The 23,014-nt window shown below is 41.1% G+C and overlaps 1 protein-coding gene across 1 annotated transcript in view; it reads left to right on the forward strand.

Annotated features, from left to right (window-relative positions):
• Positions 1 to 22,977, forward strand: part of CXXC4 (CXXC finger protein 4) — a 141,176-nt gene extending 118,199 nt beyond the window's left edge. The window contains exon 3 of the mRNA XM_079306768.1: positions 22,648 to 22,977. Coding sequence (XP_079162894.1) covers positions 22,648 to 22,674 — 27 coding nt within the window. The 3' untranslated portion in view covers positions 22,675 to 22,977. The remainder of the gene's footprint in view (positions 1 to 22,647) is intronic.
• The last annotated feature ends 37 nt before the right edge of the window (positions 22,978 to 23,014 follow it).

The raw sequence follows: 23,014 nt of genomic DNA on the forward strand, positions 1-23,014 counted from the left end.
GCCTCCTGGAAGCAGGGCACTTAAAAGCTTTCTCTCATCCATACCACAATGCATAAACCTATTGATTTGTTACTGTGCAGATTCTCAGTCTCCAAGTGATAAAAAAAAAAAAAATGAAAATAATACAAAGTGGGGAAGAATAGACAACTACCACAATACTTTGATGAATTGTGATAATACGTAACAATCCTGGGAACAGAAGCTTTTATGCTTTTGCATTGTCCAAAATTGTGAGCAAATGGAAACCACAGCCTGGAGAATTTCAGTTATCAGCTGTGCACTATACCTTTAAGGTCACTGTGTTTTAAGTTATATCCATGCACTCAAGCAGCTTTGCACGGTCATTTTGAAGTTGGACTGAAATATTTAAGATACACAATTTCTACACTTTATTATGCAGTTGGGACTATTTGTTTTTCTAGTCACTGGCAGTGATGGCTGCAGAAAAAACATTCATGTGACTGTCAATCACTGCCGTTAACCATGAAGAATGAAAGGTCCCATGATTTAACAAAGCCAAACCCCCAAACTGAGCCAAAAGAAGGTGTAGTTTTTAAAAACTGCAAAATCCACATCTAGACACAGGATTCACTGTCATTGATAATAAAGAAGAAGTCGACCAGCCTTAGAAAATGGTTTTAAATTTTTATGAGTTTTCTGTAAAGCCATCCACAGCTGTGCTAGCAAAGATGAAATTGCAAGGTTTAACAACTGGTGTGCTTTAAGATATAAATCAGAAACTAATTGTCTGACATTAGGAAAAATAAGTTTTTCTCTTCTCCCACACTACCCAACAAAATAATATTTCTTTTATAATATGTAGCATTGGAATCTATGTATGTTGGAATCTATGCAATGAGAGTACATACATTTCTGGTTGTACTTTTGAGCTTGATTTTGATACAACCAGTGAGATTGCTATGCTTCTCAAATGACAGTTAGTCACAGGCATATTTTAGTTCATATCAAACTGAACCTTTTCCAGGAGGCAGAAGGATTTCCAGGGAATCTTCACAATCTAAAGAAATCATTCTGCCTGTCCATATATGAATTTAATCACAGTCAGATCTCCTATTACCTATACAAAGCAATAAATGACTTGTGACTACTCAGAGCTTAAATAATTGACAGAAATTTCAATGCAATTAATGTAAACAAACAGTCTCACTGATGAGAAATTAAGGTTTGTAGATTATTGAGGTATGACAGTAAATCCAAATATCAGCCCCTACCCCCTTTCTTTTCTCCAACATAAACTACCAAGCCCCATGCTTCTAATGCAGATTTGTTATGCTCTGGCATACCTAATTTCTTAAACTGTGAAGACAAAGATGACTGATACCAAATAATATAAGAGTACATTTTAAAAATCCAAATGCTGCTTTAAATGCAAGTTTAAATGAGAACACTATGTGGTTAATATTTATCTAGCATGCTCTGTCTTTGAGGCACATTTCGTCATGTAAGACTGTGCTGTTAAAGCAGTTCATGGGAATGATGTGCATGACTCCTTTTGCTAATGGGAGCTGGTTGCACAGAACAATCCAGCTGTTAGTGTTCTGAGGAGAAGGGAACTTGAATAGCAGGGGTTTGGAGAGCAAAATAAAAAGAAAGCTGCTAAGGGCATTTGAAAATATACTCACTATTCTTTTCCCTCCTAAGCATTGCTGCAGTAAACAACAGCTTCAAGACTCCTCTTTAAATAAGTGACATGAAAATGAAAAGAGCACGACTTTGTATCAACAGCCATTCAAAATGCATCCAGGATCCCAAACTAACCTTGGGGATAGGAAAGGCTTGCAGAGGGAGGATGCTGCTAGCATGGTTGGTTGGGCTTGTTTCTTTCTTTGCTGGCCAGTGGTTTAAAGAATTTATTCCTGGTTGGGAGCATTCTGCCCCAAAAACAGGGATCCAGTGTTTTCTATGGGGAGTGTATTTAGACCTGGATTTTAAAAATACAACAGCCTAAAATTAGACTCCCAAATCCATGTAAAGTGCTAAAGAAATGCCCTGGTTTTCAAAAGAATCAAACATCCACTGTCTCCAGGTCAAGGTCCTGACCCAGGAAAGCAGATGAATATTCTCCCCAACCCCCCACCCCGAGGCAATGTGATTGCTCAAGCATTTAAGGCTGAAGTGCTTAAGTGCTCCCATAGGTAGGGGTTAGAGAACCTAAACATGGGGGGAGAATCGACTGGGCACCATCCACCCTTTTAGATCTTGGCCAGAGGGAAGTTTTTTCATTTGATTGGTTTTTTATCACTGCCTGTGCAGAATTTTCCCAACCGAGCCACATGCAGCAAAGTGCTTTTTAAGCACATTGCAAACATTGGTCCCAAACCATGCCAGGACAATTTCCTTTGAGAGGTGGACTACGAATACACAAATTGTTGTAGGGCTGTGTTCAATCCCTAAAGTCAGGATAAATAAACACCACACTGGAACTTCTTTCAAAGGCTAAGCTAACAGCAAACTCTTTCTGATGATTAGTAAGGATTAGAAGGACCTGCCATATTAAAAAAGGCCAATGTGAGCATCAGGCATCACACGGCCCTTTCCTAAATGCTGTGATGCAGATCTGTTAGTTGGTGAAAAAATGGCTCAAGGTACTGGACCATGACACAGAAAACCTGACTCAAGCCCCACTTCCAGAAGAAAGAAATACGACCTTAGGCAAGTCCCTGACTATTCACTTCTGTAAAAAGGCAATGTACTTTTCTGCCTTTGGAGTGAAGGGAGTCTAAAATCCATTAGTGATTGTGAGCTGCTCAGATACTAAATTCTTAAGTGCTTAGAAACACCAGGAGAGGAATTTTCCAAAGAGACATTATTGAACAGATGTGTGCATGCTTTTTGGTAGTATCTGTCATAATGTGTTGTTATATATCATTATTCCTGATATTTTATTTATCACATAGTATTAAAGGTTGGGTTTCTTTACCATAGTGGATTGACTTGGAGGAGTTCCATGGGGAAAGGAAATGTTTTCTATGTTATAAGACTAATAACGTAAGGGGGAAAAGAAGAACCTTATGTTGCCATTTGATTGAGACAATAATGAATGCTTCCACTTTGGCCTATAGCATACCATATAACTACTATCTTATGTCTGTTCAGTCTCATTAACTGCCTTGCTTTTCACCTTCTACAACAGTTTTACTAGATATTGGGGGAAAAAACTGACCAAACCAAAACAAAAAAATACCTTCAAAAAATCATTCTAGTCATAACAAAAATAATTTCATGCTTCCCAAATTGAATGCCGCTGTATCATGGTCCCCTTGACATCAACAGAAATGCCATGTTACTGTTTAATTGTCAAGTCCTGACTAAGTCTGTGCATGAGTGACAGTAATAAGGACAAAAAATTGAGCCAGCTTGAAGACACCAGGATCAGCTTAAAGCTAAGGAAAGATGGGCATGGGACAGGAAAAAGAATTTAGAAGAGTGACTTAATGGAACGTGAATGTTCTTCATCTAAGTCTGTATCCAAATGTTACATTTATGATCTTACCGAAAGATGATTTTTCTCTCTTTTCTGTTTTCTCATGAATTTGTGTTCCTTCAGGCATGCAACTTTGATCATACTCTGGCAATCAACACAAACCTAATGATCCTCTTAAGCCTTAGTTCAGAGTAGGTGACAGAAGCTGCATTACTTTCAGGTCTTTAATACTTTGGGTCCTCTTTCTCAGTATGACACCTTCCTTGAACTGCTGGCTCTGCAGGGATCAGGGATCAGTGCCTGGATCAGAGCAAAGCACTCCCACTGAGGATAAGCATGACTTAGCTGTAACACAGGATGCTGGATTGCAGTCTACTGTGCCATGCTGTATGTCCCACTACACAGCCTGGCTTCTCTTATGTTCATAAGTGGTTGTTTCCTGTGGTCTTCTTTTGGGGCTCTTTTTGTCTGTAACAGAATATCTTATTCTTCTCAATCAATACCCTGAAAATGTATGGGGAACTTCCAGATTGAAAGAAACTAAACATTGGGCTCTACTACCACCCTAAGCACAGCTCAGAATAAAATTTCACCCTTCTATGGGTATCATACAGCTTCTTTGTACCCCACTTGAACTTGTCCTCTTTATCCAATATTTTGATACAGAATTAACACTAAACTCTGATTTACTAACCAACTAATTATTTTTTTGTCTGCTGTTGGTTGACATTGTAAACCACTCAGGCTGGGGTTCTGTGTTGTATCGGCATTGAGAAAGTACTTTAACTTACTTTGCACCATTTGGACTCAGATCTGATCCCAAAGATTGGTCCCTTTATGAATTGTATTAGCCTAAATAGACCTCTCTATGGATAACTTTGCAGTTCAGAGACACAGAGAATTCTTTTTGAATGTTTTGCAATACAGCCATATCTCCTGCCCTCTTTAGCAAGCCCTGAGCATTTCTGGAGGTTAGTAGAGCACCAGAGCAGGCAGTAGAATCAAATAGTATTTAAACTCATTTTTATAATAAAACCAAACTCAAGTTATCATAGAGTAATAACAATTCATTTTATCTCCCTGTCAATCATCAAAAGACTTACAAAAATAGAGTTAAGGCCTCTATGTTAGTTAAAGCAAGAGATGCCCAATTTAAAAATTAGGAAACTCAGGCAAAAACACAATTTACTACTCATTATGAAAATAGCTGAGGATTAGAATTTTGAAGTAGTTTTATACCAAGTAAAAAGGGCAAAAGGTGAGGTCTACAGATCTTCAAAGGTCTGGGTTTTTTCCTTCCTCCTGCTGTTTATAGCCCTTCTGTTTTATTTTTCAGAAACAAAAGCCTGAAAATTTTGCCTTCTCCCTCCCTGACCTTTTCTAGAAAGAAATTACATAAAGCTAAACAGTTTTCTCTGGATCTTCTCTACATTGCTCTACCCAACAATAACAAAAAAACCCCAATAAAATAAAAACAAAACCCAAAACAAACAAACAAACAAAAATAAGAACAAAACAAAACAAAAAAAATAACAAAAAAAAAGGCGGGGGAAGGAATGAAGGAATTTGATTTGAGGTATTTTGGCCAACATTTAGAATGGAACACACAGAACTATTCTTCTGTTTCTTCCCTTTTCTCAGTTATCCACAAGACCTAAGCCACATTCATGCAGTTTGCTCAGCCCACAGTTGAAATCAATGAGTTCTATGCAAGAAGAGAGCACCTGCCACAGGCTGTTACTGTTTTTATTTATTTTCTGTACTATTGGACCACACAGGAACTCCAACAACAAATATTGTCAGGACCACTGTGTAAACATCTACCAAAATGATGGCCCTGTCCCAAAGTGGTTACAAACTAAACAGAGGACAAGGACTGCAGATGGATACAAACAGACAGAGAGAGAATAAAGGAAATGAATGCTCAGTGACAGCAGTATCACCTCACTAGCAGTCTAAGGGCTGTCAAAGCTTTCATAAACCTCATGGCAAAGGAGACTTAAGGAGATTTTAGAGAGCTACCAAAACAAATCTGGGAGTGTTTATGTAGGGTACTCTCCAAGTATGACAGATACCATAGAGGAGAAAATGAGAATGGAGACGAACACAGGAGCACCCAACAAAAGGTGACAAACCATTTTAAGGTTTTAACAGCACTTAAACATGGGAGTTGTCTTCATTCCTGACTGCCTTTAACAGTCACCCCTTTTTTTTTTGCCCCCAACCAATCGTATTCACCCTCATCCTCCTCTGAAAAGAATACAAGGACCAAGCATGGCAGAGCTGGAAGTCTGCTCAGGCAGGGCAGTTACTGGAGCTGCTCTGTTCCCCATTCCTGCCTCCTGACAATGAGAGATGATAGGTGGGGTCCCGGGGGACCTTGGAAATGAAGACAGGCAGCTTATGTTGATGTGAGATAGGGGAGGGGGGAGGTAGCACAGTGCTGCCAAGAGAAAAGTGACACGTTCAAAGAGACAGGCCAGGGAAATGATCTTTGAAGCAAGAGCAGCCACATGCAGTATGATTAGGGCAAAGGCAAGCCTGCATGTGTCCAGGCCAGAGAAAAGGAGGTTGCACCGACTCAGCAGCTAAATAATGTCAACTTAAGCAAGAATTTAGCTGCACGAAGACTGAGAAAGATGCACCTTAAAAGCTGGAAGACTTAGGAATTGGAGGTGGGGTGGTATAAGGAGCTGAAAGGCTTTACCTGTACGTAAGAGAGGTCAGAGCTGATGTTCCCACACAGCAATGAGTGACAGACATGCATGCATGGCACGCTGTGCACAGGGGTAACAAGTGCAGGGATGGGTAGCAAGCATTTGGTGTTTCCTCCCTCTCACTTCCTGTTCCACTCTTTTCTCTGCAGTTATTAAATACAGGCAACTACAGAGTAGATGCCCAGGATAAGCAAACAGTTTAGCAAATAATTTCAGGCTCATCCATAATTCTTCTCTTGTGTGGTCCAGATCCTGTTCAATATACCCATGAGGTTGTGTCTCTCTTGTAACTCAGAAAAAATATGACACCTTTCCTCCATGCTCATTAATAAACTGTACAGCCCCTGTGCAGTTCTCCACTGTATTCCTGGAATAAGATTACCAGCAAGATTAAGGCCTGTGGTTGTGAGAAGGGAGATTTCACAGGATTAAATGTTATCCAGTCTACTCCTGAAACAGAGAATAAAATACAAGAAAGGACTATGAATAATATTACTGAAAATATTACAGACCATGGTGGTGGTACAAGGGATAATGAAAGATCGAAATTTAAATTATAATAATAAATAAAAAGCATCAGGAGAAAGTAGTGCAGGGACTACAGATGTCATCTGTTGCCAGAAGAGGGCACTCCCGGCTTGCTTTTTTTTTTTTTTTTTTTTTTTTTTTTTTATGACTTCAGAGATTTAAATCAAGATTTCCCTTGGTAGCATTTCCCAGGCATAAATCAAGCACAAATGAATAACCTTTGATTTATCATTCCTAATGGAGATGTACATCATATTGGCGTGTCATCACATTTCAACATTTGCCATTATGATGCCAATCATATAGTAATTTTCTTCCGTGTCATAATCACTGATGAAGATGTACGTTTCCATTCAGTACAATTAGATTTTCATGTTTCTTAATGGTAGCTGAGGGCATTAGGCAGAATACCTGCTTTTGCTCTAACTCTTTTGTATTCATATTTTTTTCTGAAACTGTATCCAAACCATTGCCCAATCACCACTCTTCTGTAGTTAAACACCACCCCTGCTCATATGGGAAAAGGTGAGAAAGATTTAAACTATTATTCCAAGCTGCAGAGAAAAAGCATTAAATCCTCGGCAAATGCAGGTGGTGAAAAATACCTGGCCTTAATTATTTGAGAGTTTCTCAGTACACTCCATGACATCATGGGCTTGTCACATATGACCTAACCCAGACCACAAACCACAGTGAAGGTGTTTGGCTGGGCCCAGTGTCCTGCTGGCCAACTCCAGTGCAATTGTTAGGAATAACCACCCTGGAAAAATCCAAGCTACAGCTGTTGGCACTGAAACTCTTCTGTGAGCAGGGGAATCCTACTGGTTGCTTGGAAGAATGGAGAGATGGATAGACAAGATGTGTTACTGTCATTTAGAACAACTACAGCGTATGATGGGTTTGTAAAACCCAAACAAGAGAAACAGAAGTCACAGCATTTCCCAAAGTACCTGAGCCTGTCTGAAAAAAATCTCATTATGCATCTATAGGGGATATTTTGCTGGTCAAACACTTTACTAAAAGGATGCCTTAGTTTTTGTCACCTTGGCTCTGTGCCCAAATGCAGAGAAGTGACTGACGCTCGATCGCGGGGCTGAGGACGGGGAAACTCGGCGGCATCGCTCCGACCTTGTCGCTAGACCGCAACATTCCCGAGCTCGCCAAGGGACCAAGCCCAGCCCAGCCCACGAGAAAGGCCCCGTGCCTCAGAGCCAGGCGGGGAGCCTGGGCGGGAGGCGGCACCGAGGCCCGTCGGAGAGCCCGGAACGCTGGGACCAGCAGCAGCATCCCCAGGGATGGGCTCCGGCGTCAGCCGCCCTCGCCTCCCGCTGCAGGCAGAGCGCGCTGCCCCGGGCGGGCCGAACGAGCGCCGGGGGAAGATGGCTCCGGCGGCTGCAGGGGCACTGCGGCACGGGACCCGCGCTCCGCCGGCAGGGGCAGGGATGAGGCGCCTCGGGAGACGACCCCGCCTCTCGCACCGCCTTCCGCCTCCCATCGGCAGCGCACCCGGCTCCCCCCAGGCCCTGCCGCGGGGGCGTTCGCGGCCGCCGGAGCCGCTCCGGGCGGAGGGATGAGCACCGGAGCGGGGCCGGCGCGCCCTCTCGCGGCCATGGCCGGGAGGCGCGGGGCCCTCAGCGGGGGCGGAGGGGCCGCCGCGCTCGGGCACAAACACACCCGCAGCGCCGCTGCTCATTCCTCTGCCAGTGAAAGCCTGCCGCTGGCCCTCTGGCGCTAAGCCCTCACTGTACCAGCAGGAATTCTGTGAGCCGGCTGTGCCCGGGGCCAGGAAGGCCAATGGATTCCTGGCTGGGTCAGTAACAGTGTGGCCAGCAGGAGCAGGGCAGTGACTGTCCCTGTGAGAGCTGTGCCCAGTGCTGGCCACCGCTACAGGAAAGGCACTGCAGTGCTGGAGCGTGTCAGGGAAGGGCAACAGAGCTGGAGGAAGGTCTGGAGCACGAACCTGATGAGAAGCAGCTGAGGGCAGCTGTTTATCCTGAAGAAAAGGAAGCTCAAGGGAGACCCTATCACTTCCTACAACTAGCTGAAAGGAGGCTGTAGCCAGGTGGAGCTCAGCTTCCTCCCAAGTAGAAAGACAGAATGAGAGGACATTGCACCAGATGGATTTATGTTGGATATTAGGAAAAGTTCCCTCCCCAAAATGGTAGTCTAGCATTGAAAAAGGATGCCCAGGGAAGTTGTAGGATTACCATCCCTGGAAGCATTCCAAAACAGTGTAAATGTGGTATTAGGGAGGTGTTTTCATGGTGGACCTGACAGCATTAGGTTAATAGTTGTAATCAAGGGCCTTGGAGGTCTAGTCCATCCTTAATGATTCTATGATTCTATGGTTCTGTGATTCTATGATTGGGTTGTCTCATCTCTCTTGTGTGTAAGACAATTTCTTTCTCAAAAAGGTTAAGGGAATCAGGAAAATGGTCCAAAAAAGCATCTCACCACCTTTAAATGGGAGCTGTGGTAAGACCAAGCAGCGCCTGACCAAAGACAGTCCGTGCCCACGAGGGTAACTCACTGTTGCCAGGAGGCACCTAAAGCACACTGGCACTGTGAGGGCACCAATCCTTTGTGCCAATAACAACAATGTTCTAAACATAGCCTGAATTCCTGTCAAGGAAATCAGATGGCATCTTATCAAAACAAAATACGAATTTCTTGCTTGCTATGGGAAAAGTTCCCAATTATGCTGCTGTCAGGCAAGCCTGGAGGTTTTATCTAGATACAAAGTCAGAGAACTTCTTTCTTTCCAGGCACAGCAGAACTAAACTGTGAACCCATGTTGAACTGAAAAGTTACTGGTTTGTGCCTGGGTTTAAATTACTGTTTTTAAATGCATTTGTTGGTGTGATGCAATATAGTTTTTAAATGTATCTGCTGATGATGATATGGCAAACATCTCGCCCTTTTCTACCTCTGTTCATAAGCTGTGCAGGTTTGTAGCCTGCCCTCACAGCAGACTGACACAAGCACCCCAGCTGTAAATCCACTTACCTGAGTCAGATGGCCTGGAGAACTGATGTGGCTCTTCTAATTGCCCATGTGCTGTGGCTGGCTGCAGAGTCACATTTGACCTGTTTGTGCATGAAAGAAGCTTTATTTAGTGAACTTGAAAATGTGCACAATTTTAAACTGAATCACAGCAAGGTCTAAAAGTTCTGATGGTAATCCCATTTTATTTCCTAGTCAAAAATGTTCTACAAAACCAGAATGCCTTGTGATGGTAAATATAAAACAGAAGATGTACTCAGTAACCAAAAAGCCAGTCCTCACTTGGGCAAATAATTATTTTAGGATAAAGCTTGGGAAGAAATAAAAAGTGCCTTTCTTTCAAAGAACAGAGAAAAAAATGAAAATTAATGCTGTCTACATAAGTCCTTGTTGGTTCCCCTTTTGAAGATGGAACCTTTGTCCACTTATATAGGGGTGAGTTATCCCTAACTCCACTGAAATTAATAGAACCAGACTGAGGGGAAAATGAGGTTCTTTAAATGTCTATTTGAGTGTTACTAATGGGTGGCAGTAGTTGCAGATGTCACTCTTAGCTCCCTATTTTCACTTTCAAATTTATCAGTATCCTGGTTAGAAATTGTACAGTTCTGTAGCTGAGGTTTGGATTAAGTTAAAATTATTAGGATTAGAAATGGTGCAAAACCAGAACCTCAAATCTGATCCTCTTTGAATTTCTATGGAAAGGAGTTTGGATTTAAATCCCCAGATGTGAACCTGCTTGCATGTTTAATTCTGGGTCAGTAGGAGTCTAAATTCCTCAACTGATTTTGTGTGGGTGTAATCCTGCAGGAGCATTTGATTGTGGGATTTTGTGGGGTTTGTGAATGAAAGTGAGAGAAAGGAGGCATTTCATGACTGGTGATGAGACTAGTTTCTTATTCAAAGAGTATAAGGAAGTAAAAGACAGTTACTACACTAGTTTTTATAAATTGTTTGGAATACAAGACATGGGAGGAAAAGTGGAATAAAGAAAGTTTCTGTAAAATCAGCACAATGGAACTTCACTTTTAGTTAGTTTTAGTCATTATTATAACAAACAGGATTAATATTGAAAATGGAAGTCAGAGTTTAGAGGGTTAACAGCTTTAGTTGTCACCATTTAAATATAAACAAAATACCAACATAAATTAATTTCAATAATATTGCTTTACCTAAGCCCAGGATTTGGCCTACTATGGAATGAATGGTGCATTTAATTCAACTGGAGAAGATAAAAAGTCCAGGCTCTTTCATTTGTTTATACTGGAAAAAGTACCTGGTCTGCTGACCTAGGATGAGTATTCTGGGCATAAAAGTATTACCTTGTGTAAGATACAGTTACTATGTTCAGCATGCCAGCTGGTCCTAAATTACTAAACCCTTATTCAGCTTTTCCTTTGTGCATGTAGAATTGCTTTATCAAGAAGTGAAGCTGGAGATTGCTTAGTCAATATTGTAATTAATTTGAGTGATTCTGCATGAACATCTCTTTTCCGTGGTGGGTAAAATTATTGTGCATTCTCTTTTTCACAACTCTGGAAATAGGTGTTTTCTCCTTGGTGGGCTAAAGCACATCTAGAAGCATTCCTTTCCCTCACTACATCTCCCATCAGTGGCTAAAAACATTGCCATTATCCTGGAGCAGGAAGAATATTGGGTTGGATCAGCCATTTCACTGCCTGTGTGTGTCTGTGAGATAAGGGCAGAGTATTCAGTCTTTGAAAAGATGTTCTTCCAAGCAGCTTCTGTCTGTGTCTCTGTGCCTTTCATTTATTAACTCTCACATGTGACACGTATGTCTGAAAGCCAATATGCTGTATTAGGGCTCAATCCCACACCACTGACGTCAGTGAGAGTTTTATCAATTACTTTAATGAGCATAGGATTAGGCCTTTGTGATTACACAAAGAACCAATTATTGGATTTTTCTATGAACCTACATTAAAACCTCATTTCAAATATGACTTGCAGGGTGGGAATCAGAAAAAACATTGCTTTTCTGTTTCAACTTAAGCTCTAATTCAGTACAAAGCATATTGCATTTAGGTTTGAAATGCAGTGCATTGGCAAAAACAGACACATTTTGCCCTGTACTCCATCTCCCAGTGGTAAGCCACTGCGTGGTTTCATCTCTTCCTAGGTATGTCTTGCCTAAGAACCCAGTATTTTCATAGTCTCTATATTAAAAATGACTTCTAGAATGTTGTGGAGTGAGACACTCCCCCCAATATTTTGTTTGACAGATGATCTTTCTGTAATTCCATTGTAAAACAAACAAACAAACAATTAAAAAAAAACAAATCCAGACAAAACCAAACCAAAAAATGAACCAAATCTAAGTTAGAAAAAAGCCTGAGCTGAGCCTTATTTGTCTTGGTTTCATTCACACTCCTGCAAGCATGCCAGCTGTGCTGTAATGACCTGGCCTATATTTTGTCCAACACAATGCTGCAGATCTTTTTATTTTCCTTTTGTTCCTAATCATTATTTGTTATCTGAAATTATTATCAATCACTTCTTGGATAACCCTGAAGAGAGCAAGCACATCCTCCAAGCCTCATGATCTTCTATATTTAAAGCTCAAAGAGTTCCTGGCTTCATTTTAACTTTCTGAAATCCATTAATCCACAGTGCAGAATGTAATTTTCATGTAACTATGGTCTCTGCATCAGTAATTTATGCTTAAAATCAGAAACACTGGAAGTGAACAGCTGCCTCTCAGGCATTACTTGTGATGGAACTGATGCAGAGCTAATGTTTTATCCTTTACTCCACCATAAATTCACCCTGGCATTTCACTATGTTCCTGCACATCCACATAAAAAGATGGATATAATAATTATTACTTATAGCTTGTATTTGGAAGTGCTCCTCACAAGGTAGATAGAACCTGCATCATGTTTTCTTGGAATAAAAGTTTATAGTGTTATTATGCTGGAGTGATTGGAACTGAACCTTCCTGGGGCAGGTTATTTTTTATTTATTGGCATGATAAGAAAATACTATTTACAAGTTATAAAAATCACTAAAAGATGCAGTAACAGAATCTTACTGTATGACACACACAAACTAGAAATAGCATTGTGTTCAAAGTACTGGCAAAATACTGTTTCCTAGAACATCCATTCTGTGCTTGTGCAAGAACATATAGATCTTATTTAAGCTGAGAAAACATTAAATAAAAAGGGCTTTGTATTTGAGGTCAGTAGGATTCAGTGTAAATCTCCAGAGTAATCTCATGAAAGTAGCAGTTTGATCTAGGGGAAAGACACTGGCTTAGGAATCAGGGAGCTTGTGTTTCATTCCTAGCTATCTATCTCACTTGATAGTTCTGGCCTCTTCATCTCAGCTCTTAGTAATGCCATTTTTCACTTGTTATCTGTCTTCACTATTTAAACTGTAAAATTTTTGTGACTGGAATTATTCTTTGGTGGGTGTTTTTAAGGCGCTTACTGCAGTGGAGCTCTGTGGTAGATCAGGCATTTTTAGATCTGTTCTGCCATAAAAATAAAGAGTGTCCTCTTTAACTGGACAAAAGAAACAACATTATGATGTCATAAGAATACTTGAAGGAAACTCATACCTGAATTTCTGATACAAATCTTGTACAGAACGAAGTTTTCTTTATTAAACACATGGTTCTAATGGAGGAATGAGAATGAAGTGAATGAAACCAATTTATTGTAGCTCAGAATATCCATAAGTCTATTTGTGCTTTTCTCTAGCTGCTGAAATATATTACTTAGATTTACACTTGTCATTCATCTATGGGTTAATGACAACCCCAAATGAAAAATAAGCTCAAATAATTTTGTTTGTCTGCAAGAGATCAGACAGGATTCCTGATACCACCTCAGTTCTTTTCTCCAGAAAGCCCAGCAGCCCCTCTGGTGTCAGTATGCTGTCCTTCACAAACACAATCTGGTGCCCTGAAACACTTCAAGTTGCAACTGAAGAATTGATTTTGTATTTCTTTTCCGAAAGTAGTTTCATGTAGCAAGTAGTTTTGATCACATGCAAAAAGGAGGCAGAAATGTTGCTGAAGGTGATTGATTTCGGACTGTAACAATTCAAATGAAAGCATTCTTCATTGTTTTGATACCTCTAGATTTAAGTTGACAATTTCACAAAAATGTTGGCTGAAGAACTTGTTCTATTGACAAAAAAGTAGAGTTACTTATGTCCTACTGTGCATTAGCCTTAATGATTTCTTCTTCCTTCTCTTTAATTTTCAACTTTTTGTTTATTTGTTTGTTTTCTTTTTTTCCTTTGATTATCTCTGATTGTTTTTATTTTGTTGTTCTTTTGAGGTTTTTCCCTCAAAACAACGTGTTTGTGCATTTATAAATTTTAGCATTAATCTCTGCTCTTAAGACATCATTGTTTTCCAGAAGGACAGCTAGATCTACTTATGCTTTTAGCTACTTTGTGCTGTTCAGCTGATGCTAAGCATCTATAAAGCCATCTTAATCAGTTAAGCCTCATTTATGATAATGAGAACTTGGCCTTTATGCTTCCTTTCTTGTTTCTCTTATTTTTAAGTATATTTTTTCTTGAGAAGATTCCCTTATTTTTTCCATAAAATGTAGCCAAGTGATTAAAAGAGTGTTCATGAGTTGGAAATAATTTCTACAGTTAATCAATAATGTATTCAATTAATATTTCTCTTCATTACTCAAACATCCCAATTACTACTGCATTCTTTTCTCTAAGGTTCTCTTGTCATATTCCACAAATTATTTTCTTACCTTCTTTCACAAAAATCTTCTTACTCTTTAAAACCACTAATGTAGAAGCAAAAACTATCACAATAATCATCATGCCAGTAAGTCAATATAGATACTCTATTTGCCAAATTAACAACTGATCCCCTCTTCAGGGGATCTCAAACTTCACAAGGACTATATAAGAATGCCAATGTGAAAAGCATATTGGGATGAAAGAGAAGGGATGATCTTCAAAATGCTCACAGGCTTCAGAATAATTATACAGAAACACTGATGACAGTAAAAGCCTAATGGATTAAATAGGTAACTGAGAGAAGGCAATGTGAGGTTTTACTCTGCTATGCTGCATATTTTCTATATTAGATTTTCAGCAGAGCAAAGAAAACCAAATCTTCCCTCTCCAGCCAAGTACTCATATCACTGCTCTTGTTCTACATGTATACTCAGCCCATGAGAGGTAGAATGCCTTCAAAAGGCACATTAAAAATGGTTCTTTTCTAAACCTGGAAAAACACACAATCTTATAGAAGTATTCCTGTGCAAACCATAGGATTCAGTATACATCTGGTGAATCTAGCCTTAATTCTCCTAATTTTCAGTGGTACTTGGTTTTAAGAGCCATCAAGTTTAAAGAAGAAAGGAACCTAGCTTTAGACTAGTCTGTGGGTATAAGAACATCAAGAAGGAATCACCTTCACAGATCACGAAGACTACTGGAGTCCTTATCTTGGGACCAATACAATGAACATTAGTGGTTCCTGAATTACTACTTCAAGGATGTTTTCCTTAGTGGGTAAAGTTGGATTCAATAAAAATTTATTTCTCGGTGACTTCTTGAAAATGGGAATCTTTTCCATAGTGCACTGGTAAACATTCTTGTTTGTATGGATAATAGATGCCATTATAGGCACAATTATTCCATCATACTAATTTTTCTGCAACACCATCAGCTCTGATATCTTTTTTTCAGACAGTTTATCAGCCTCTTATTTCCAAGCCAGTGAGCTATATCTGGAGCTATCTGAATGTTTCTTTTAATATTGTTTCTTTCTCATGATGACTCATAAAAATCACCATTACCATTTCTTTTTTTATCCACCTATGCTGTGCAGCTTGCACACAAGATTTTGATGTACAGTGCAACCTGTTCTCATTTTCTTCTCTTTGTCCTTTCTGCACAGATTGCATCCATCAATATTAACATTTCAGGTTTCTGATTTATCTCAATCTAGTTCTGCATTACCAGCTAAGTCATAATTTCCTTCCTGTAATGTCACTTCAAGCTCATTTCCTATACACTCTGCATGTGTATATAGACAATTATGGGGTTTATTGCTTCCTTCCTACTGGTCTTGGCTTTTCTTCTTTTTCTTCATCTTCCAGCATTCAATATTTATAGAAAGAGCTCTGCATTGAATTGTAACATCCCAGTCTAAGTTCACAGCTGCCTGAAATAGCTTGGCAGCACTAGTGTGCTGTATTTTCTTCTTCTCAGGTGGATGGTTTTTAAGTATGAATTGAACTGCCCACCCTTCCCACAAATCCTAAGATTTGGCCATGCTTCCAGTTCCACCAGAGTCATATAAGTGAGTGAAAACTGTGCCCCACCAGTTTAAGGTTCACTCATTTTCCAGAGCAAGAACCAGGGGGTTTGCACTGACTGCAGTGATGGTTTGTGAGAAGAAATTCCTCCTAAACAGTGAGTTCCCAGTTGTTTGAAAGGAAATAGCTTGCAAGAAGGACTCCTCTCACTCAGGACAGCAAACCTTTGTCATTCACAAACCACATGCACCACTGAGGCTTCCTGTGAGAAAACCACTCTCAGCACCTTATGACTAGAAGGGCAAATGTGGCCCAACAGCAGCTGGGGGCACTGCCTGAGGGAATGAGCAGCTCTCTCAGCCTGGAGGCCTGGCATGTATGGACACACACAAGGAGACCAGGTTATACCGGAGGACTCCATTTCTCTCCCACCTGGAGGCAATTCCAACCATGCAGCTGGAGTAACAAACACGTCCAGGTTGCCCTGACTAGTACAGCCTTTTAAACCTTGGCTATATACTTTGTCTCAGTGCTCATATAAAACTTTGGGCCTCCACACAGTCCCCATCTTCACCTGAATTGTCCCCTGCAAACTGCACTGCTATTTCAATGAAAATCAAGGCTGAAAACTCTTGCAGACCCTCCCTTTTCCAAAAAGTGGAGGTACTTGTATGGATTTCTTTGTCCACTGGAGGGCAACATTGGCTTATAAAAAAAAAAAAAAAAAGCTTTTCCCGGTTACATGGAAAGGTGAGTGAGGTGAAACAGACACACAGAGGAAAACACATAAGGAATGCCCAGGATGCTGCTTCACAGGCAGAAAAAATATAAAGTTTGCTGCAGTGCTAAGGAAGTATCCCAGACTACAACAGAAATTGGTGAGTATGGAATGGAGATGACGGATGAAAAAAAACTGTAGAAACTTTTGTTCTTCCTCTAAAAACTCATTCACAAAGGGATTTAAATGGGCTTTATTAATCTGAAGTCAGGAATTAGCTCTGTTGTCCTCAGACTAGACATCACATAGACATTATTTTAGATGTATAGTAATAAAGCTGAAGGCTAAGGACTCCCCTGGGACATGCCATTCATGCTGCTGAGACTGGTGGGGTTTAGGTTTTGCCCCAGGCTGCTACAACATGACCGGATAAAACGTTCCATAAGGAACAGCTTTTCCTGGCTGCTTCAGGCAGATTTCAGCCACAAGGTACTGGGATGCAAGCAAGCCTAGAATTTAGGCTATCAGCTCTTTTGTGATTTCCATCTTGACTTGCAATTTACCTTCTTAGCTAGCAGAGACTGAGAAAGCTGCCCAAAGGTTCTGCAGACTACTTTATTTCTTCTACAAAGAGGTCTAAGCAGCAGTCCAAGTACATAAGGTATCAAAGGGGATTTTATAGGGTTAGGATGCCTTAGAAAATGAACCAATAATATCAAGGATTGAAAACTATCCAACTACTTAAAGGTTTCAGGTAAAAATGACCAATCACCCAAGGAATTTAAAAAGACCCAATTAAAGCACAAAAAGATAAAGTGGGGGTCTGCAAGAGGGGGTGAAAATATTTCTAGTATTAGTAATTCTAAGGAATCAATTTCTTATCTAAGGGGAGATATTCCAGCAAGGCCCTGTCAGGGTTTCTGCTCCTTCCACAGGCTGCTGTTATTCTTGGGAGGACCAATAAAGAAAGGAAGGATGTGTGGCAGGCCCTGAAGAAGTAGAATCTTGGGATAGGAACCTTAGAAATGGAAAAGACAGACTGTAGCAAATCTGGTGGCAAGGAGAACTAAGCAACAGCTTCTTAAAAAGCAGAAATTTGCAGGTTTGATAAGAGCCAGCAGTGGTCGAGTCCTCCTTGGACTGATGCAACAACTAGCACAGAAGGGAATTTCTTCTATTTTGTGTGTCAGGTTTTTCTTATCTTTTATCCCTGCTGAGGGAGATGGCTTCTCTCGTTTATTCCCTCTGCTGCCACAGCAGCATTCTTGTCCCTCTGCCTCCTGACAGTGATGTAATTATGTCCCCAGAGAGCTGTGCCTGCAGGCAGCACTGCGAGCCTGCCGAGCCTCTCCCGGTGGGGCTGTGCACTCTGGTGGCTGCAAACTGTGCTGCTGCCCATTCAGTACCTATTTCAGACACTCCTGCTGGGGCCCACAGGGGAAACAACAGGCTGAATGCCCACTTAGCAGCTGCATGCTGGTAAATGAACTGGTGCTAGAAGTACCTGAAGAGTTTTGCTAGCAATAACACGGCTTGTCAAAGGTTTATAATACAGTTTTATAATTGGATTTGAAACAAGAGGCTAGGTTCACACTGTGCTCTGTGGGGAGCATCCCTTTGTGCTAGTCTGGGTTGCTGAAGAGGAGTGGGATGTGTGCACACACTGGTTCAGGTGGCATTGGTTAGATAAGCAGTGGTTGTGCCTGATCTGCAGCTCATTGATCCTGCTGCAGGGCTGTGCTGGCTGTGACGAGCCCTGCTCAGGAGCCCAGAGACAAGGCAAGTATGTGAAATCTCACATATCCTGTGTGAAAATCCATACTTGGCCTCTGTCTCCCTGTGCCTCATCGTACACCAGTTCTCTCACCTGCTAAAGCCTGCAAGGCTCAGAGCTGCTCAGAGCTTCCCAGAGGTGGGGGTGCTGTGCCTGCTCTGCGAGGGCTGTGCATGCAGGGCCCTGCTGGTGCTCCACATCTGCTGCCTCCCTGCTACACCACCCTGTCTGCAGTGCTGCATGGCCAAATGCCTCAAACACCTCTCTGCATACTCCCTGGCACTCAGAAAGGCAATACTAGGGGTAGGGTGAAATTACAAACATTTTTGAGTGTGATGCTGGCTTAGCTGCTAAGCTAACATTCCCATTCACTTTGTCTAAAGAGCCCCTAATAGCAGAAGTGCCCAAACCTTTCAAATCTGGAAAAGCCACTCTCTTTCCTTAAGAATATCTAGCCATGTATCCTTCCACAAACAGCTCAGAAACTCTTTGTTGGCAAGTGTTTTGCACAGTCAAAGCATTCCTTGTCCCATGCAGAAACGAAAAAAGCCTCCCAAGATAATACAAATAGACTTATCATAGTCTGACTATACCCTGTATTGACTCTTTACTCCATCTGTACTCCCTTGCATTCTTTATCTTCCATTCTGCAGACTGGGAAATGTAGAAATGTATCTCTTAAAGCTAAAAGCTCATGGTTTTCCCACTGATGAGGAAAGATCAATGCACAAATCTAACAACTACCCTGCTGTGTTTGTTCTGGAAATGCAAAGTGAGCGTATTGCTCCATTCTGCCAAGAGAGGTGTCAGGACTCAAGTCTGTGGGAACTGTAACATCCAGGAGTAGCAAATTTGATAGGAAAATGTAGCAAAGGAGCTGCTTTTGGGACAAATAGATTTGGTACTTGAAAGGCTGAATCCCCATTTACTTGCCTGTCAGCAATTCACAACCTGTATAGGATTTTGAATGCTAAATACCTGCTTATCATCTCAGAACTGTCAGCAGGATATTCAGTCAATAAACACACCTGAATGCAGACTGTAAGGACAGAATTTCCCAGGGCAGCAAGCTCATGGGTGGTTGCTGCTTGCTACAGGTGCCCACAGCCTTGTGCTCTGCAGAAATGTCATCAGAAGGGACGTCCTCAAAGGCAGGTTTGGCTTCTCCCACTGCCACCAGGGACTGAAGGTGCAAATGCTGCTGCAGTCACAGAGAAATGTGACTACTGCTGCACTCCATTAGAAGCCCAGGGTTTGAGTGGCCAGTAATACTGTTTTGAAAGGAACCCTGATAAAAATAACACTTGCTCTGAGGCAGAAGTAAAGCAACCCAAAGGGTTCCCCATGCCCTGCTTGTAAGCAGTATGGGAATGGCATCATGTATGCAGCTGATTTATGCCTTCTGCTGCCAAACTGTTGTGCCTAATATCCAGCACTTCCAGAGTATAATTTATGGGTCAGATAGCTTGTTTAATAGCCTATCCATGTTTGATCATGTCACCACTGCTTAGACAGACTAATGCATGAAGATTTTGCTTCTGGAGCAAATACATTGGGCTCTTCAGATTTGCATACATGATGATTCTCTGGGCTAATAGCTGCCAACATACATTTATTCCATTAATACTGCCTGCTTCCTGTACTGTAATTCCACAGCAATACAAATACCTGTTCAACCAGTGTGGTGACTTCTTAAAAAATCAGAAGCCTAAAAACATAAATGTTATCATAAACAGGGCCAGGATCTTTAGTTAATAGCAGACTACTGTGAAATAGCACTTTAGTTTATTATTCTTCTCAATTTCTTCTTACTCATACTCTTTTGCTCATGGCTGAAGTAAAACCAGACCATCAGGGGCATGAAATCTGCACTTTTACTCCCCTCAAAGGCCAATGCACACCACGTAATGCACATGCCCATGAAGAGTTCCCAGAAGCTAACTGAAAATGAGATCCAGGGTGTCAGGACCAGGATTCATCTGGGGAGGCGGGAGCAGCTGGAGAGAAGCTCCCTCCACTCCCTCCCCACGTCCATCATCACTCTTCTCTCCAGCATAACCTTTTTGTTGTCTGCCTTGGATGTAGTTAAGCTTTGTAGTTTCAGTCAACTCTTTCAAGGGGGCTCAAGGGGACAGAAACCAGTGAAGCCAGAAGGGGGGCATCACCTATGGCATCCAAAGTGACAGCTGCCACAGCCTTTCATGTCACAGTTCTACAGACTCCCGAGGGGAAACATCTCATAAAATATAACCATATATGTATGTATCCAGAAGGGTTGGGGGTGTTTGTGTTCCAGGCAAGATATTCTCATCTTTTTTACTAACAGATGAAAACAGAATGAATTTGCAGAAGCTGTAAAAAACAGAAAGTCATCTTATGCTTTGCTCTAGTGCCAAAATGCACGACAAGGCCAGTAAGGGACAGAAACACAGCCCCCCCCCATTCTTGAAGAAAGTCAGTTTCAATTAATACTAGTTCTTATTTCAGGTCTGCAGAGATGCCTCATGAAATTATATACAATTCCTTTGAAACATAGAACTTATGCTGCATGTGATCAAAAAAGTAATTTAAAAATGCTACGTGTACTCTGGGAGGAATTCCTTACTTTCCATTTGAAACTTACTTCTGTCCAGTTCCTGTATGGTGGAAGCAAGTCACTTACAGAATGAAACCTTTTTCACTTTTAGTTTTCACTGGAAAAATTATGAGGTTTTTTAAGACATAGAGCTATTTTCTTGTATTAATTTTACACAGAACAAATCTGTTTGCCACAATGCCTACTTCTTTCTCATATCATTTATTACACAGTGGGACAACGATTCAAGTGTCCCCTGCCTCAGGCAGAGATTGATAAGGCATATGTCTGCTGAAGCCAAGCAAAGAGTGATCCTCAACAGAACATACACTAGTGCTATTTGTAATGTAATCAATTACTGTACTTAAAACTAGACTCATACATTTTGTCAAATACCACACTGGAGGTCTCCTTAGCAGTTTTATCTGTAAGCTTTAGTTTCTAAATGTACCTTAGTCTGGGTGGTGCATTTAAGCTTTTTTTTTCCTTTTTAACCAGTTGCTAGGTATTCAAGGCAAGATTTATTAAGAGGATAAACTTATTGTGTATTTCCTAACATCCTGTGACTGTCACCAATGACCACAATGCTGAACCAGAGGGCTTTGAGTCAACTCTGCACGAGAGACCACTGTGTGCCCAATAGCCACAGGAAGGGGTACCTAAGTGGGGATGCAATATAGATTGAAATTTTTACATTTCCAAGTGTGCTGTCTCTTATGGATAATTTAACATTGGCATTTCATCTCTGAGATTACATGCAGGCAAAGGGAAAGCTTCATGGGCAGCAAGGTACTGCAAGGACACACTGTGTGCTCTCCAAAGCTTTCCCATTTGCTTGCCTTGGAGATCCTTTTGTATGACCCTCTCCTTTATGACTGAAATGAAACAAATTCCTTTGTGAGAGTCAAAAATATAGGTGAAGGAACCAGGTTTTTTGAAGAAGCTTACATTTCAAACATATATGTCTCCAACAGCATCAGAGGAAAAGTGAAACATAAAAACTGACTTCTTTTTCTGAAACTTCATTTTGCTGTGAAAACCTCTATTTTAAAAAGTCAGTGCTAGGCTACATTCATGGAACAGGAAGGACAGTTTGAACATACTGTTTTCTGCTCTCTCTAACAGCTTATTTTTCTGAGATACAATGGGTAGGATGATGGTTTTACAGAAGGTTTCTAGCTGCTCCTGCACTCCCCTGTCAGAGCCTAGTGCCCTCCTTGGAGGCAGCCCAGCTGTGCCCCAAGTGGCCTTTCAGGCCCCACTGTCTCACTGCCACCCTGGCTTTGGCACAGTCTGAAAAACACAACCCTTCCCAGCCACCATGGGGACATCCCAAACCTCCACTCCACTCAGGGTGCCATCTCTCCCATGGCCTGAAAGGCAGGATAACAGACCTGATACATTTTGAAGCATGGTTATTGTGGCCTCTGATCTTTATGACATGAATTTTAAAATGCACCAGATGATCTAAAATCTGTAGGACAAAATCAGGAGTTTCCTTGATGTTTGCTTTCCCAAGCAAACACAGGCTGTTGAACCTCCCTCTCAACAGTGGCTTTAGTGGAGCAATGACTATGATGGATTATTACAGAGTAATGGGATTGTACATCTCCTGCAGAGAGCTCCATCTCACCTTTCCTGCTGATTTGGAACAAGTGGAACAAGATTTTCCTGGGCTGTACTCACTCAGCACAAAATCACCCACCAAGATCAACAAGCAACAGCCAGCAAGACTTTCTGCACCCTCATCAAAGCTCTTTCTGGTTCTTCATTGTCCAACAGATTCTCCATGAAAAATATAGTTAGAATTTTTTTAACTACTTTTATGAATTTAAGTACACTTACAAAATACATTCACATATAAAACAAAACACCACATGACCTATGCCAACTTATGATGCCTACTTTTTACAAAGAAAACCCCAAAAAATAGATGCTTTCCTCTTTATCTCATTATTTATCTATGCAAACGTTTCATTAGAATA

This window comes from Erithacus rubecula (assembly GCF_903797595.1).
Source record: "Erithacus rubecula genome assembly, chromosome: 5".
NCBI classification, from domain to species: Eukaryota; Metazoa; Chordata; class Aves; order Passeriformes; family Muscicapidae; genus Erithacus; species Erithacus rubecula.